The sequence below is a fragment of the Pagrus major genome, chromosome 11 (genome assembly GCF_040436345.1).
Source record: "Pagrus major chromosome 11, Pma_NU_1.0".
NCBI lineage: Eukaryota > Metazoa > Chordata > Actinopteri > Spariformes > Sparidae > Pagrus > Pagrus major.
In genome coordinates this window covers 21,680,393-21,697,739 of record NC_133225.1, presented here as the reverse complement: position 1 = coordinate 21,697,739, position 17,347 = coordinate 21,680,393, and the positions used below count along the sequence as shown (strand labels likewise).

Here is a 17,347-nt window from a genome sequence, read left to right as displayed (position 1 = left end):
GCTCTGGATAAAAGGGCAGATACGGGAATTTTTTCTCACCTTCTTTAACATTGTGAAAGAGTCCACTTGTTTGTTAATTTCTCAAGGAATAATGCATGCGTCTTGATTTTAAAAAAATAAGGTGTATTTGGGTGGTTGGTATCTATAAGTGCGTACATTTAATGCGGTTCCTAAATCTGGTGAGCTTAAATTATGGTTAAAGGGTTTGTTTTCATTACTGAATAAACTGAATAAACAAACTGACCTTAAAGGACACCACAGTTTCATACTATTTAACTTTGTTTATATGTGGCAGACCCTGCCACCTTTCTAGCTTCAAACAGTGTTCTGGGGACCTTATTTTCCTCTGACAACAGCTTGTTTATTCAGTTATGGAGAAAATAAATATGTATTATTTGTATTATTACCTCATTAATATTGTAAATATTAATATTCTGAGTTTGAATTTCTTCTCCAAAACCGCATAGTGCTTCTTTAAGCAGTTAGGGGTAGTTTAAAATTTGGAGTGACAGAGGGCTATCGAGGTTGATATTGGATTCAGGTTGATTGAATTAAAGGGGATTGTTGGGGCTTGGTGGAGGTATGCGCTCTGTGGGAGAAAAATATGATTCTCCCAGGTCATTCTGTCCTCAGGTCATACGTATCCTGTACAGACGTTAAAGTGTGGATAAGGATAGTGAAGACTGCTCTATGAGGTTATACTTCATGGTGTCTGCAATCTAGTTATTCAAAGCTACTGTAGATATGTCTACAGAACAGATGTCTGACGACCCAAGCCAAGGCTAAGCTGACTGTTTGTGTAAAACTCGTAAGGAGGCCTTCGATCTATCTATGTTAGCAGACTTAGTGACTGTGAGCTATTTAACTCCTACTCCTCTGGCTAGAGGTGAGAAACTCTGCATTCACATCCCTTGCTATATTGTTAAACAGATAACCATGTATGGGAGGGATGCCTCCTGAGCTGTAGATATAATTTGAGCATTTGGGAAGACTTGTCAGGATTTTTGGTATTTGGTATTTTTTGGTATTTTTAGATCATGGCATCACTCCGTGCAGACAGACGTGCTGTTATTTTGCTCCTCCATGGCCATGTTTTATAAACTATCTCAACGTAAGTCATCGGTGTCTCTGAGTCTTCTTCATCTCTCCTGAATGGTCAAGCAAGCCGAAATTCCACAACAGAGGTATGCGCTCTACTGAATGCCTTTCTAATGTCAAGAATGAAGCTGGGTCATAAATCATTTCCTGTGAGAGTATCTTGTAGTATCTCTCTAGTATCTTGTACAAAATCTACCTCTGGGTACTAATAAAGTAACTTGAACTTGAACTTGAGGTAAAATAGCAGTGTCTCCTGAGATAATGATTGCCAGAAGCTACTTCACTTAAAGCTGTGCAGGCCTCATTAAGATTACAGATCAGTACAGGTTCAGTTTTGTTGTCAATAAGGGATGATTAGTGGTTAAAGAACTCAGATCCTGTAATCAGTGGCAATTCTATAGTGTACCGGGGCCCTTGGCAAACATTTACATGAGGCCCTTCCAACCAGTGTTTAATCTGACACCACATTTTGAGACAATGCTTTGGAGTGAAGTCTTTCAGCCCTCAGAAGCCCCCTACTGACTTGTGAGTCCTGCTTTCTCCTGATCCTCCCACCGCTCCTATAAGCGGCCCCACTTAGAAGGTTGCTTTGAGGCATCAGTGATGCACTGTATTGTCTTACTGAAGGTTTCAACAGTTGTTATTGCAAAATGTGTCGGAAGGATTTGCCATCGGGGGCCTAAAACATTTGCCTGGATTGCCTCTGCATGCAACAAGTAAAAGTCCTGCATTCAAAACTTTAAAATAAAAGCATGTATGAGAAAAATATACTTAAAGTATAAATAACTAAATGTATAAGTAACTATGTTCTTGTGGATCTGTTGCAATGGTTTCTTCAGTTTATTTTCTTGTAAATTTGGTAATTTTTAAAGATTTCAACTACACTGAATGATAACACCAAAAATAACATATACACTGGGACCCAGTAAGTAGTATTTCATGTCTTCTTTCACTGAGGTGTATTTTTAAAATGAAATATTAAACTTATTGTATTTTTAAGTTGAGAAAAAACCTTTGTGATGATGAAAATCTGGTCACAGTTGGAGCATCACTTAACTGGAGAAGCAGTAGTCGAGTTTTTAACTCTTAAAACAAGATTCCAGGAAGTAACTTAACTTTAACCAAGATGTTTTTCTACACAAGTATATTTACTTTATCTTGTGCAAATAAGAAAAATAACCATAGCCTACTTCTACCTCACACAACAGTTTAACATCTTCAGTCAGTTTGTTTATTTTGATTTTCAGGCCCTTAAATTGACAATAAGAAACTTTGTGGTTATATCCTGCCAGTACCAAGGGTTTTATGCTTTCTAATATATTTTGGTGTATACTGACACCTGCTGATGACTGAATGCCACTTCAAAATTCAGACGTACACACAAGCCTGACACACTTCCATTATGGCTGCCAGATACGTGAAACCAATGAGTACAAAAGCACGTTGTATTACATGATGGTCATTTATTGCATTTTCCTTAATCATTCACGCTTTGTCTTTATACAAAAGTACGCATAACATCTCCAGACACTCTCCTCTTCCAGAATCAATCGGTAGGCCTGACTGGTCTGTCTTTAATGTAGAGGGATCGTGCTTTCTGTGCACATTGGTCCTGAATCCCTCAGCCACCTCCATGTTGCTGCTGCTGCTGCTGCTGCGTCTCAGCCCGGTGCCTCACCACTCATCTGCGGCCCTGTTTGAGTCCTCGTCCGCTACGGCACAGTCCAGGCGCTGAACACCAGGAAGCGCCAGGTCCCTTTCGTTTAGCTTCTCCAGAAACGAGGAGAGCAGTCGTTTGTTTAAATGGTCCGTCAGGGTCCTTTCTTCTTCGACCCGCTCCTTGGCGACATTTCCACCAGACTCCACTTCCTCCTCCTCGGCGTCCGCGCTGAGCTGCGGCGGGGCCGGCCGGTGGTTCAAGGACAAGCCGTTCGACTGCTCGCCCTCCCCGGGCTGCTGCTCCGTCCAGCTCCCGGCGTCCGCCCCTGATTCCGTCTCCATCCGTGATATTAAAGTGGTCTGCAGGGCGGCATTCTCCAGCTCTTTCAGGCGTTTACTGTGGAGGCCGCAGGCAGGAGGCTCATTACCAGCCGGGTTGTTGTTGCTGTGAGGCGGCTCACCAGTTTGCTCCATCATGTTCTGCGTTAGTGCAGCCCATAGACAGACCTCTGAGGGGCAGACTGACAGGTGTCGCCCCCCTGTGGCCAGCCACAGGCATTACTGCATCAAGACGCACACTGTGGACCTTTGCCAGTGAAAGAAAGTGGTAGAAGAGTATTCATCAGCCCTTTAATCACTTAAAGGCACTCTCACAACTGCAGAGTACTGCATTTCATATAAATAGAACATTTTTACCCAAGTAAAAGTACAGGAGCATCAGATGAAATATATTTGTGTTGACCACAAAGAGATGCTCAACATTAAAGTAACATAAGAATATAAATTTAAAAACACAAAAGACAAATAATGGAAATGTGTAAAAGGAGTAAATGCTGGCATAAGAGCCAATTACAACAACAATTAAATCAAGATACATTTAGGAAAAATAAGTAAATACGATAAAAACTAAAACAGACAAAAGATATTGAGAAGTAGAAAAAAAGCTAAAATTGCACATGATTTGCTAAAAGTAGTACTGTCAATGATACTGACAAGTGGAAAAGTAATATTGCACATGATATTGATATTTGTGTTAATGTTGATATTAATATTTTCAGTGCCCATCAAAGATGTTGTCAAGGTGGGGCTAATTTGGATTTAATTGTATAATATTAGTTGGGTTGTATTTTATAAGCTAATTATATTAAATTGTATGTAAGCTTCATCTCCGTTCTAACTAGTAACTAGTGTTAAAGGAGAAAACAGCAGCAGAAAACATGCTGTTGGAGTCCACATGCACGTGGGTCAGACTGACAGTGACCAACTACATGCTGTCCAAATCAAGTAATGTATAAAAAGTTAGCTGTAAGATAAAATGTAGTGGAGTAAAAAGTATATTTTCCCCTGCATGATAGCGGAGAGTAAGAATAAAGTGCCTTAAAATGGAACTCAGCTCAACTATTTGATTAAATCTTTGTAGTCGATTTCTATCTATGATAATAATAATAATAATAATAGTGAAGAATATGGAATAACAAAACAAATTTAGTTAGGTTTTCTAAAAGAAATGTTGGTAGTGCAAATTTAAACACTACAACAAACATAAACATAAATGAATCCATTTATAAACATTCATAAATTCCATATTTCATCACTGGCCACAAGTGGTTTTCCAACAAACTTTGCAACAATGAAAAGCCCACATCTTCTTAAAAAGAGGAGGTGTAGTGCCGAGAAGAGACTGCTTGCCGAAAAACGACTGCCCCCGACGGGAACGCGCATCAGTTCAGAGGAAGTGGGCTTAGGTCTACTACGGGTCAGCTGGCAGACGCAGCACCGAGAGAAATGTTTTTTTTTACTGTGCAGTCCTGTAGCCCAAGTGAAGAGGCTACGGAAAAAGAACGGCGCAGATAAAAAAAGTAACCTGATGTTTCCATAATGTAGGCTAGTTGTCAACAATTGATGAGGGTAGATGCTTTACCTTGCCACTTTTATTGTTGTTGTTGTTGTTATCGTTGTTGCAATGTGATTTTACACTGCTTTGATCTATAAATAAAGTCATAATTCAATATCCCTGTTTCAGTGATTTTATAACGAGGATTAGGAAATCAATGCAGAAAAGAATGCAGGAGTGTTTCCACGTCACATTAGATAGCAATAATATAACACATACTGAGAAATTATTAAGTGCTATCAGAGGTGGGTAAAAACGATTTACATTTACTTCATTACATTTACTTAAGTAACTTTTTGGATAACTTGTACTTTTAAGAGCATAATTATGAATACAATGATGCAGTATATATAGAACTGTATGCTAACTGTAACGGATTGCCTTTACATTCTGCATAACATTCTCTGTTTGCCAGGTGCATGTACAGTGAAGTTGGTCAATCCAGAGTTACAGGGTGCAGTCACTTTTCGGCAGGCCCTGCCGAAAAGTGACTGCACCCTGTAACTCTGGATTGGGAGGGGTTACATTCTCTGTCTTTTCAGCATTAATAGTAGAGGAAACCAGGTGCATGTACAGTGAATTTGGTCAATATCACTCCTTGCAATAAAGACTTACAGGGTGCAGTCGCTTTTCGGCAGGGCCTGCCGAAAAGTGACTGCACCCTGTAACTCTGGATTGGGAGGGGTTACATTCTCTGTCTTTTCAGCATTAATAGTAGAGGAAACCAGGTGCATGTACAGTGAATTTGGTCAATATCACTCCTTGCAATCCAGAGTTACAGGGTGCAGTCACTTTTCGGCAGGGCCTGACTGCACCCTGTAACTCTGGATTGGGAGGGGTTACATTCTCTGTCTTTTCAGCATTAATAGTAGAGGAAACCAGGTGCATGTCCAGTGAATTTGGTCAATATCACTCCTTGCAATAAGGACTTACAGGGTGCAGTCACTTTTCGGCAGGGCCTGCTGAAAAGTGACTGCACCCTGTAACTCTGGATTGGGAGGGGTTACATTCTCTGTCTTTTCAGCATTAATAGTAGAGGAAACCAGGTGCATGTACAGTGAATTTGGTCAATATCACTCCTTGCAATCCAGAGTTACAGGGTGCAGTCACTTTTCGGCAGGGCCTGACTGCACCCTGTAACTCTGGATTGGGAGGGGTTACATTCTCTGTCTTTTCAGCATTAATAGTAGAGGAAACCAGGTGCGTGTCCAGTGAATTTGGTCAATATCACTCCTTGCAATAAGGACTTACAGGGTGCAGTCACTTTTCAGCAGGGCCTGCCGAAAAGTGACTGCACCCTGTAACTCTGGATTGGGAGGGGTTACATTCTCTGTCTTTTCAGCATTAATAGTAGAGGAAACCAGGTGCATGTACAGTGAATTTGGTCAATATCACTCCTTGCAATAAGGACTTACAGGGTGCAGTCACTTTTCAGCAGGGCCTGCCGAAAAGTGACTGCACCCTGTCACTCTGGATTGGGAGGGGTTACATTCTCTGTCTTTTCAGCATTAATAGTAGAGGAAACCAGGTGCATGTACAGTGAATTTGGTCAATATCACTCCTTGCAATCCAGAGTTACAGGGTGCAGTCACTTTTCGGCAGGGCCTGACTGCACCCTGTAACTCTGGATTGGGAGGGGTTACATTCTCTGTCTTTTCAGCATTAATAGTAGAGAAACCAGGTGCATGTACAGTGAATTTGGTCAATATCACTCCTTGCAATAAGGACTTAAAGGGTGCAGTCACTTTTCGGCAGGGCCTGCCGAAAAGTGACTGCACCCTGTAACTCTGGATTGACCAAATTCACTGTACATACACCTGGCAAACACAGAGAATGCAGAATGTAAAGGCAATCCGTTACAGTTAGCCTACAGTTCTATATATACTGCATTATTGTATTCATAATTATGCTCTTAAAAGTACAAGTTATCCAAAAAGTTACTTAAGTAAATGTAAATCGTTATTACCCACCTCTGATAGCACTTAATAATTTCTCAGTATGTGTTATATGATTGCTATCTAATGTGACGTGGAAACACTCCTGCATTCTTTTCTGCATTGATTTCCTAATCCTCGTTATAAAATCACTGAAACAGGGATATTGAATTATGACTTTATTTATAGATCAAAGCAGTGTAAAATCACATTGCAACAACGATAACAACAACAACAAAACAACAAGTGGCAAGGTAAAGCATCTACCCTCATCAATTGTTGACAACTAGCCTACATTATGGAAACATCAGGTTACTTTTTTTATCTGCGCCGTTCTTTTTCCGTAGCCTCTTCACTTGGGCTACAGGACTGCACAGTAAAAAAAACATTTCTCTCGGTGCTGCGTCTGCCAGCTGACCCGTAGTAGACCTAAGCCCACTTCCTCTGAACTGATGCGCGTTCCCGTCGGGGGCAGTCGTTTTTCGGCAAGCAGTCTCTTCTCGGCACTACAGAGTAACACTTTGGACACGCTTGGTGAATCCAAAGCTGTCAATTAATGTCAATTCATTCATCAATTTGCCCAAATCAGCATCAGAAATAAACGCAAATGGAGATGACGCCACCGTCATAATATGTCCTCGCTGGTCTTTTTGGCCGCTTTGAGTTTCCGTAGAGCAAGAATCGGTTGCCATAGAGACCATCCCTGGCAGAGCGAACGAACCTCTAAGCTAGCTCAGATACAACACCGACAGGTAACAAACCATTATTAAGTCCGTAAACACGATATGTCACGTTGCTACCTGCTGATCGGGTAGTTTAGAAAATTCTTCTCTTGTAGCTGACAGGCTAACCTGCTATTTACCTTCAGTGACAAGAGGCCATAGCTTTTTGATTTGGTCGATGTAGCCACAAGCTAGCTAGTTAGCTATTAGCTATGTAGGGACAACTCTGCTATAGAGTTATACTGACGTTTCCTTCACACACTCACATTCACGGTTTTATTTAACGTTAAAATTGCAGTGAGCCTTAGCATAAGGGTTTTTTGTATCTTACATCACCCTAAAATGATGATGGAAGTCAGCTGTATTCATGTAACTCTAAAACATATTTATCTGAGAGGGCTTTACAGTCTGTTCAGCATAGTTATAAAACCTTTGATGCTTTCCTTCAACGGACTCAAACGAAAATACAAATTAATGTTCAGAGTCTGTAGCTTGTTTATCTGTAAACACATCTTCTCTCCTCTGCTGTTAGACGAGGAACCAGTGCATGTTTTGCTGTACTGTTCCTGCAGGTCAAAATGTCCTTCAGAGACTTAAGAAGTAAGTGATGCTCGCTATCTGCTCCCTGCTGTATGTTATAAACAATGAATTTCTTAACCAAACTGCAATCTGTTTTGTGTCAACACACAAGTTGGTAAGTTGTGTTGCATTTCATTTGACAGATTTCACGGAGATGATGAGGGCGTTGGGCTATCCTCGGTTGATATCTATGGAGAACTTCAGAACACCAAACTTCACTTTAGTGGCAGAAATCCTCATATGGCTTGTAAAGAGGTATACTTCAACTAAAAACAAAAATCTAGATTATTGAAGTGTAAAGTCCAATCCCAGAAATCTGAATGGTTTCTAATTTTTACTCAGCTCAGATTAATCACTTACTTTTGCTCTGTACTTTGTTTTTAACCTGCCCTGTGGTTTTGATCAAATGTCTTTTTTTTGTGTGCTTGGATCAGCCAAAACTTGTGTATATAAATCATGTATGTAAATGGAGAATGCTGTAATATATTTTGCTGTTTGTCTTTAACTCTTTGTCCTTCTTTACACGCAGATATGAGCCTCAGATGGATATCCCCACTGATGTTGATACAGAGTCAGACAGAATATTTTTCATCAAGGCCGTGGCCCAGTTTATGGTGATGTATTTTCTTAACTTTACATAATGTACAGATTATTATTAGCTATTGAAAGCTTGCTGTTGCTGGTCAGTCTGTCCTAACCAGTGTCTCACGTGGTTGCAGGCAACGAAAGCTCACATCAAGCTGAACACCAAGCGTCTCTACCAGGCCGATGGCTACGCAGTGAAAGAAATGCTGAAGATCACCTCAGTGCTTTACAGCGCTATGAAAACCAAGCAGATGGCCCTGGGAGATCGAAGTGAGGAGGACAACAGCAAGTTTAAGTTTGACCTCGGATCACGGGTGAGATTTTTATAGGGTTATGTATGTTACGTTGAAAACCAAGCAAATGCCATATATTGTGCAGTTAAGCAGATGTGAATGTGCCGCCCATTCCTTTGTTTTATTAACTTTTGTAACATTATCTGATTTCAACAGTTGATCACCAAGTCTGACCCACCTGCATGTCTCATTTTTAATATATATTTTTAATTTAAGTTATTATTTTGGTGTGTTTTCTATCTGTTAGACTTGGATATAATTAGTTCCCTCAGCTTTCTATTTTATATCTTGTTTACTGTTGCCCTTCCTTTTTAAATCCATCTTTGGTAACACTCTATAATAATTGTTATTAATAAGTTGTAATGTTGTAGTCAATTAAACTTTATTTGCTAGTTATTTTACTGTTAAAATGAAATGCTTGATAAACCATTTTTTAACCAATTGTTTATTGCCATAACTGATGTTTATAATACTTAGTAAATGTTTAATAAATACTGTGAAGTTCACCTATAAACATTATTTGGATGGACTTTACAAAGTTGCAACTGATGATTATACATTTTTGCAATTGCTTAATAAATAGTTTATAAAGCATTTGATTGTTAGTTAACCGTAAAATAACTGTTAATTCAATTGACCATTTTTTAATGATCATAATTATAATGTCTTACCCTATCTTTTATCAAATCCTAGGTAGAAGAGAAACTGTTTTGCTGATTAAGTGTCAATCTGTCTTCACTATAGATCTCAGATCTTAAAGCAGCTCGGCTGCTGGCATCTGAGGTCACATCTAAAGGAGCATCTCTGTATGATTTACTTGGAAAAGAGGTGGACCTAAGGGTGAGGGAAAACACAGATATTACATATATAACACATATAACAGACACACGTTTGTTTCCATTTTTCCTGAGTCAACACCATCGTAGACAGAAAAAAAAAATTAAGAGTTAAATGTTTTGGTAAAACCATAATCCAGAAATGACACAGAAAGTTTTTTTTTCTATGTATTTTTCATGGTTATTACATAGTAATATCTTGGTCGTACAAGACTTATTTTCTTTGTTAAATTTCCAATTTTTTTAATTTTAGTAATGTTCAAGAAAATGATCTCATTCTTCTTCAAGAAACTACATTCTTAATCTGATTAATCTGACATATAACTGTTAGTGGCCATCCAGTAACGTTTGTGCTGGCGAGGGGGATAGCTTTGTTTTTCAGCAGTTAACCAAAGCAGGGATAACAGTCATACAATTACAATGCCATCTATTTGAAAAAACATCAGTGACAGTGATACAGGTGGTGCAGGAGTTAACTCATATTCAATGTCCCCACAGGAAATGAGAACTGCAGCCATCGCCAGACCTCTGGAGATCAACGAGACTGAAAAAGCCCTGAGAGCTGCCATCAAGGAGGTTTTGGTATGAATTTATCCTGAAAACACTATTTTTTTAGAAATTTACACAGGACCTGTTCTTATCTATGAAATGGCACTGAATCTACAACCATGCACTTTGTGCTCATTGTGAAGGAAAGTGTGGAGAAGACCAAAGACATGCTGGGTAACGTTGTGTCTGATGAAACCAGTCTGGACAATAAGATAGAGAAGAAGAAACAGGAGCTGGAGAGGAATCGAAAGAGGCTCCAGACACTGCAGAGTGTCAGGTCAGTTCACAACCTGACAGGTATCAGATAGGAGTGATCCCACAGTACTTTGGATGAATTAAAACAAAGTATGGAGTAAATGGGAATGAGCGTCATATTTAGTTGAATTATTGGCACTCTTTGCTCAAAACTTGTGTAATTCAAGTTGTACTATTTTTAAGCTTTTAGCCACCTTCTTTCTTCAGTCTTGGAACAAAAACTCTGAAAAGTGTCTGTGCTCACCCCTTCTAAGTGCTTGTTTTTTGTTCCTGTCATATTTTTAGGCCGGCCTTCATGGATGAATATGAGAAGATTGAGGAAGATCTGCAGAAGCAGTATGACACATTTGTGGAGAAGTTCAGGAACCTCTGCTTTCTAGAGTCTCAGCTGGATGAGTACCATAGACTGGAGCAGGAGAGATTTGAGGTGTGTGTATGGTTCATAGAACATTGATTCTCAAACTAACACTTGCGTCATTTTGCTAAAGCATATTGACACTTTGTCTCAGTAATCCTCAGCATAACCCAGAGACCTATATTTGTCTGCGAAAATGGGTTTTAAACACACAAAAATATGGAAATTAGTCAGTTTGTAAAAAAGAACTTCACTTACCATCACTTTAGTCTTATGTTTTGGTCTAAAGAGAGCATGACCTTTCCTCTTCTCATGTTTTGTCTTGGTTAAACCATTGTTTTACTGCTACACTAAAGCATCTCTAGACATTCTGTGCAAGTCCAACTAACTGAATTTGACTGATGTACAAAAGTTTGCACATACATACTCTCACCAGCCCTCTTTATTGCTGGCTATACTGTATGTGTTTGTCCATTTATTTCCTCTGCAGGAGGCTGAAAACACACTGAGGATGATGCAGCACAAGCTGAGGGAGGAGGAGAGGGATCTGATGAGGAGTTCCTGTGAGACAGTCATTCAAACACACTGTGAAAGCAAAGCAATAGTCACAAGAGCTTGATGTTTCTTTTATGAATCACACAAAATATGTTTTCTGCAGTGAAAGATGAGGATTCTGACATGGACGTTCCAGAGGACGAAGGATCAGACAGTGACATGGAAGAGATTCGACCTTCGAAGCCACGGCCCACACGAAATGGCATAATGTCAGGTACAGCGAGGAGGGACAGCCATGTTCTTGTGATTATCAATTATTAATTGCTTGGAAATATTTGCTAAGACTTAAGTTAATCATAGACAAAGCTATCTCCCTTTTGTTCTGCTTTCTATGATTCTGATTTATTTTATGTCTGCAGTTCAAAAATAAGTGCCCTACATCAAATTTCACATAACTTAACAGGCTTCTTTCACATAAATTGAGTGTTGTTTCTGTTTGAACCATAGAAAGAGGAGCGCGGTTTATCGGGAACATGCAGGGTGGTGATAGTGATGAGGTCAGTAGCAACATCAATGCAAGATTCCTTCGTTTTCCTTTCCTAAAGACTTTTTTTGCTGATTCTGCTCCTAGTGGCCAAAGATGGTGCCCTCTGTGCTGTCTCTTGCTACAGAATGACATGCTGTGTACTTAAATATTTAACGTTTCACATCCCTTTGGTTTTCGATCTTGTAATCTATTCCGTAATTTGCCTTTCTCTGGTATTCACTTGTATTTTAAAAGCCCTCTTTAGCTGTTTCCAGAAGGTCGATCCCTCATGCCAAAAAACAAAGGAAAGGAAAGGTTTGTGCAGGACCAGGATCTAGTCCACCACTCATACTTCTGTGTGTTTAAAGGAAAAATCCACTCTCAAATTATTGGAAGGGTTTGTTCTGCTGCAATAGTTTCTGCATTTTTTTTCTTCATGTAAGACACTGAAAGTACACAAAGAACATGACTATTTTTCTGCATCATACAACAAGAAAAGCACGTATACAGTCACAACCTCTCTACCCTTGTCTTGATGCATCTAAAGAATTAGTATTTCTGTCTTTTTTTAAATGCATTTTGGCCTGTATAGCGTGAAACGTTGGTGCAGATGTTTTTATGCAGATGTTTGGGATGGATTTTTCCTTTAAATTAGGTAAATGGTTTAACTGGTCCCTGTAGTTATTTGGCTCCAGGTGGACACGTCCCAGTTCAATGATTCACTGTTGAATTAGTTCAGGACTGGGTGTGTTTTCATTACAGCTGAAGAGGTGATTGAGTCATTAGATCTTCCTGTCAGATAAACGTTTTTGTGAGAAATTAGCTGGTTCAGTGTTTAGTTAGAATGAAAACATGTCTGTTCCTGTTGTAGTTCCACACTGTGTGTGTTGACTAGTTGCCCACGACAGTGAAGATGAGTATACGTTTTTAATATTTGATTCTAAAAACTATGAGCTTTTTGTATTAATTGTCGTAATTATGTGTCTCTGCTGTTTCAGACTGAAGACAGCGAGATCGATGTGGACGAGGATGACGAGGAAGATGAAGAAGGAGAGGAAGAGGAGAGCAAGGATTTGGAGGATGACAGTCTAGAGGGCCCAGTGTCCAGGGGTGCTCGCCCTTCCAGGGGGGGCATGAGACCGCCTCTGCTGGAGGAGAGCGACAATGATTTCTGAATGAAGAAGACACACATTGACACACATTCAGATGAGCTCCAGCTCAGATTAGACCATCATTAGTTTTCAGAAATATGTATTTATAATGCTCCATCATGTTGTTACTGCATTGTAACATTATTACAGTTCCCATTTTTGAATATATGTGTAAACTGTTTGCCTTAATAAAATATTTTAAATTGTATTCCTCTTTGGTGTATAAAATGTTATTGTCTTTCAGGTCAATCAATCTTGTATTAAGGTGTTTAGATTTTGTGCAATATACATGACACTTTTAGAGGTAAACTCTGCCTTAGTTTTAATTTTAACTCTGCTTAGGCCTTCAGATAAATAATACTTGTTCAGATTTAAAATTTGTATCTTAATGACATATATTTTCTTTGACAGTAAAAGAAATTAGGAGGTTTGTACTGTTGACTTGCTCAATGACTTTTAGATAAAAACAAAAACGAAATTCAGACTGAAACATATCGTTAAACAATAAAAACTTAATAGATACTTCTTGAGGATAGCTTACAATGACGCAAATGTGTTTACAACAGACCAGAGTTTGAAATTCACGTGAAGCTGTCTGACATAATATTTCATCATTGGCAACAATAATGCATCGTTCCGTTTTAAAAAGCAATAATATTGCTAAATGGAAAAAGGTACGTTTCTTGACATCGAGATATGAATGTAAAACAACTAATACTATTCGTTTATATCTCTAAAGTCGAGTATAAAGTCTAAAAAAGTAGAACATCTCAGCGTCGATCGAGCAGCACGTCATCAGAGTGCGCGGTGCTTTCAGAGGAGGTGGCAGATGCCTCTTCGAAACAACAGTCAACTGTCGTCTACTTACGACCAGTTTTTCCTCTTATACTGGTATGTAACCATGTTTATACGAGTACGTTTGGGTGTTGTGATCATTATCCTCTTAGCTAAAGTTCGGCGATATTATATTTTGAGCGGCCAGTTGTTTGACAAGCAAACCATCCTTATTTATCAGGCTAACATCAGCTAGCTAGAGCTAACTAGCTACACTGACAAGCAAAACTGAAACAATGTGTAGCCCGTTTCAAAGAATTCAGTAAGCTTATTGATTAGTTAAACAACTCTTCTTTTCCAAGTCGCCTGTTTTGTTAAACTGCGTGTTGTTTACCCAGATGTTCAAACTGATACGTAAGCTAGTTCTGATAGATAACTAGCAGGCAGTATCGACTTGCGTTACTGTATACACACGTTATAGGAAATTAATTTAGGTAGATTATTGCTACTAACTATACATGTTTCTCAAAAGAGCTGCTGCACATTGTCCATCGTTTGTTTTTGTCAATATACAGGTGATAAACACCAGTTAAAGTCTTCGACAAAAGTCCTATTTTTGTAGGGTTTTGAATCACCAAATTATATTATAAATAGACTATTTCACCATTTGACACCAGCCTTGAAAAGTGACTTGTTAGTCAGACTCCTCCTTTTCCTTGTTTTTCAGCTGAAGAGGAGCTGTTGGGATGCCAAAGAAGTTCCAGGGCGAGAACTCCAAGGCGGCCACGGCCAGAGCCCGCAAGGCTGACGCCAAGGCAGTGGCAGACGCCCGCAAGAAGCAGCAGGAAGAGGATGCTCTGTGGCAGGAGACTGATAAACATGTACTCAAGAAAGAGCAGAGAAAGGTGAGCTGTCTCTCCAGGGCAGTTCCATGTGTAAATTGTGGATTTTAGCATAGTTGTGCAGCTCCGTTTGGCTTCAAGGATTTGCTGCTACGTCTTTAATCATGTGTGTACAAGTTATGACTGAAACACAAATGACATGGAAGAAAATCAGGATTAACACATCACTCTGGACAGGAACCCTACTTGTGGCCTCTTATTTATCATACACAATTATCCTCATGTCTAAAGTCTAGATGGGATTAGGTGTCAGTTATCCCCAGTTGGACATTTGGGTGTTGTATTAGTAAGGAGTTACAGAACAATAGGAATAGAGCAAAATACTTTAAGCAATTACAAGATCAGCATGTTTTAAGTGAACTTGAGTTTCACCATGTACACTCATTGGCCACTTCATTGGGAACACTTGGATAACCTAACTTAATCCTTACAGTGTAGAAACTGTAAAGCCCCTGATGCACTGTGACTGGCAATTGTGAGCTATATAAATGAAACTGACTTGACTTGACAAAACAACAGCTCAGCCATAAATTCTGCTTTTACAAAGATAATAATGTTCAGTTTTGATTCTTACGCTGTCAGACATGTTTACAATTGAGGTATACTTTGCAATGATGCATTATATTTAGGGGTGTGTCTAATATTTTGGCCACGCCATTTGTATACATGAGAGGGACAGAATATTAGAAATACCTTTTTGACAGTGTCAACATAACCTAAAAATTCTTGGAAGCTGTGGAGCAACATAAAGTGTATATATGCTTGATTCTGAGAGAGGGGGAATTTATTTTGCTTTACTTACTGCACTTTACTTATTGTACTGTAGCTAGCGTTCTCTTAGACACTCCCCCTCAGTTTCAGCTCGGCCTAACTTCACAACTTACCATTTACCTGCAGAAGTCCAATGACTACAGGTGACAGTCTTATTACAGAGTATTTAACATGTGATACATTTCAGCATTTCTTTTTTTAGCCGTGTATATTTACTGCAGTGTCTTTATCCTCAGTGATGTCAGGGGCAAATTAGCAAAGCTTGTTGAATGGTGAAAGATTGCATATGCCATGATACATGTAATAGCCAAACTACTGTAAAACAGCAGATTTTACAGATTTAGAAGTACAAAAGTCTGATGAGAAATGCTTTCTGTCATTGCAGGACGACAAGGAGAAGAAGAGGCTCGAGCTCCTGGAGAGGAAGAAGGAAAACCAGCGACTTCTGGATGAGGAATCTGCCAGGATAAAAGGCAGAGCCCAGAAGGAGGCTGGACCTGGAGGAAAAGTGACTCGTGCCCAGATTGAGGAGCTGCTTCAGAATGAGCAGCTGAAGCAGGAGGATGAGGAAATAAAGCCGCGAGGTAAAGTTGAGGTTGTTAATGATGGCAAAATACTTGGGTTAGAATAAGATACAATCTGATGATGTCTGTTTGGGGTTCAAATCAGTTAATTTTCTTTCCCATGGCACCTCCTTTGTCATCTTTCATGTAAAATGTGTTCCCACAGAAAAGAGCCACATGGAGATTCCCCTGGAGGAGAATGTGAACAGAATCATCCCTGATGAAGGAACCATGGAAGCCAGAACAATAGAAGACGCCATCGCTATGCTCAGGTATTGATTGGTTGGCCATTCATACTGTGTGTGAAATCTGATTTACCTTGTAATTACTCTGATGTTGGGTTTAGTTTAAGTTTCTTAGGCTTACAAAACATGTAAATATTAACAATCCATCGATACATCCTCTTTTCCTGTCTCCAGCACTGGACCTGAGGACTTGGACCATCACCCAGAGCGGAGGATGAAAGCAGCGTTTGCTACCTTTGAGGAGGCCAACATGCCTCGCCTAAAAAAGGAGAACCCCAACATGAGGTTGTCTCAGCTGAAGCAACTGCTAAAGAAAGAGTGGATGAAGTCGCCAGAGAACCCCCTGAACCAACGCTTTGCCAGCTACAACGCAAAATGAATGCACTGTTTCCCCCCATAGCTCCATCTGAAAACTGTCTGCCTATGCACATTGGAGACTTCATTGAAAAATTGAATAATTTCATCTAAAAATGAGCGTTACTGATGAGAGCCGCCCAGAAACAATCTCTCCAGATCCAGAGGACTTGCTTTGTTGGTTTACTCACTAGAAAGGAGAAGCTGATTTTCCCTTATCAAGGTCACAACTGATCATCATGTCTGTGCACGTGGCCTCTAATAAGAAATTAAGCATCTAATAAGTTTAATTAAATTTGATTTTTTTTTTCTCTAGCACTTCTGGGGAGGTGGGAGAGCAGATGTTTTGAGAGTAACTTATTAAAGTTCACCACTCGATCATCAACATCTCTTGTTGCTTTTCCCTTGTTGTAAGAAGGCACATAAATCAACTCACACACACTGAAGTCAACATTTTTGCCAGGTGCTGCTGCTGTACGATCCTTACTCCGAGTATTACATTACAGAGGTAAAAATGTACTTCTCATTCATGCAAAAAGTTTAAGTAAAAACATCCTCACTGCCATCAACAAAAATCGTGGTAAATTTTAAGTAGTTGCTTGAAATTGTTATTTTTTTCTGTCCTTTTTGTTACTTTGGCAAGTGAACTAGCTTGAAATGCCTGATGTTTGTTTGCTTACATAGTAAAACGGTTTGACATTGAACGTAAAACCACAGTGAATTAACAGCGTGAAAATGTGCACTTGGTTTCTACTAAGATATTTTTCCTGTCATCATGTCTGTCAGCTAGTAAACAAGGACCCAAGA

At 39.4% G+C, this 17,347-nt stretch overlaps 2 protein-coding genes across 2 annotated transcripts; both read left to right on the top strand.

Annotated features, from left to right (window-relative positions):
* The first annotated feature begins 7,260 nt into the window (after positions 1-7,260).
* cluap1 (clusterin associated protein 1) lies at positions 7,261-13,139 on the top strand. Its single transcript, XM_073476371.1, has 13 exons — positions 7,261-7,337; positions 7,840-7,907; positions 8,030-8,141; positions 8,416-8,500; positions 8,606-8,785; positions 9,509-9,604; positions 10,099-10,182; positions 10,293-10,426; positions 10,690-10,831; positions 11,250-11,322; positions 11,418-11,528; positions 11,762-11,811; positions 12,779-13,139. Exons 2-13 carry the CDS (start codon positions 7,886-7,888, stop codon positions 12,953-12,955), a joined length of 1,266 nt encoding a protein of 421 aa, XP_073332472.1. The 5' UTR covers positions 7,261-7,337; positions 7,840-7,885; the 3' UTR covers positions 12,956-13,139.
* Positions 13,140-13,728: 589 nt separating this feature from the next.
* On the top strand, positions 13,729-16,925 carry ccdc124 (coiled-coil domain containing 124). The gene is made up of 5 exons (XM_073476372.1): positions 13,729-13,822; positions 14,433-14,610; positions 15,764-15,962; positions 16,108-16,213; positions 16,361-16,925. Exons 2-5 carry the CDS (start codon positions 14,452-14,454, stop codon positions 16,563-16,565), a joined length of 669 nt encoding a protein of 222 aa, XP_073332473.1. The 5' UTR covers positions 13,729-13,822; positions 14,433-14,451; the 3' UTR covers positions 16,566-16,925.
* Positions 16,926-17,347: the final 422 nt, after the last annotated feature.

Bases quoted from the DNA above. Each gene is read 5' to 3' on its own strand.
- cluap1 (XM_073476371.1), top strand. From the start codon at position 7,886: ATGTCCTTCAGAGACTTAAGAA. The intron at 7,908-8,029 runs GTAAGTGATGCT...TTCATTTGACAG, and splicing joins GTCCTTCAGAGACTTAAGAA to ATTTCACGGAGATGATGAGG. The intron at 10,427-10,689 runs GTCAGTTCACAA...TCATATTTTTAG, and splicing joins CAGACACTGCAGAGTGTCAG to GCCGGCCTTCATGGATGAAT.
- ccdc124 (XM_073476372.1), top strand. From the start codon at position 14,452: ATGCCAAAGAAGTTCCAGGGCGAGAACTCCAAGGCGGCCACGGCCAGA. The intron at 15,963-16,107 runs GTAAAGTTGAGG...GTGTTCCCACAG, and splicing joins TGAGGAAATAAAGCCGCGAG to AAAAGAGCCACATGGAGATT. The intron at 16,214-16,360 runs GTATTGATTGGT...TCCTGTCTCCAG, and splicing joins GACGCCATCGCTATGCTCAG to CACTGGACCTGAGGACTTGG.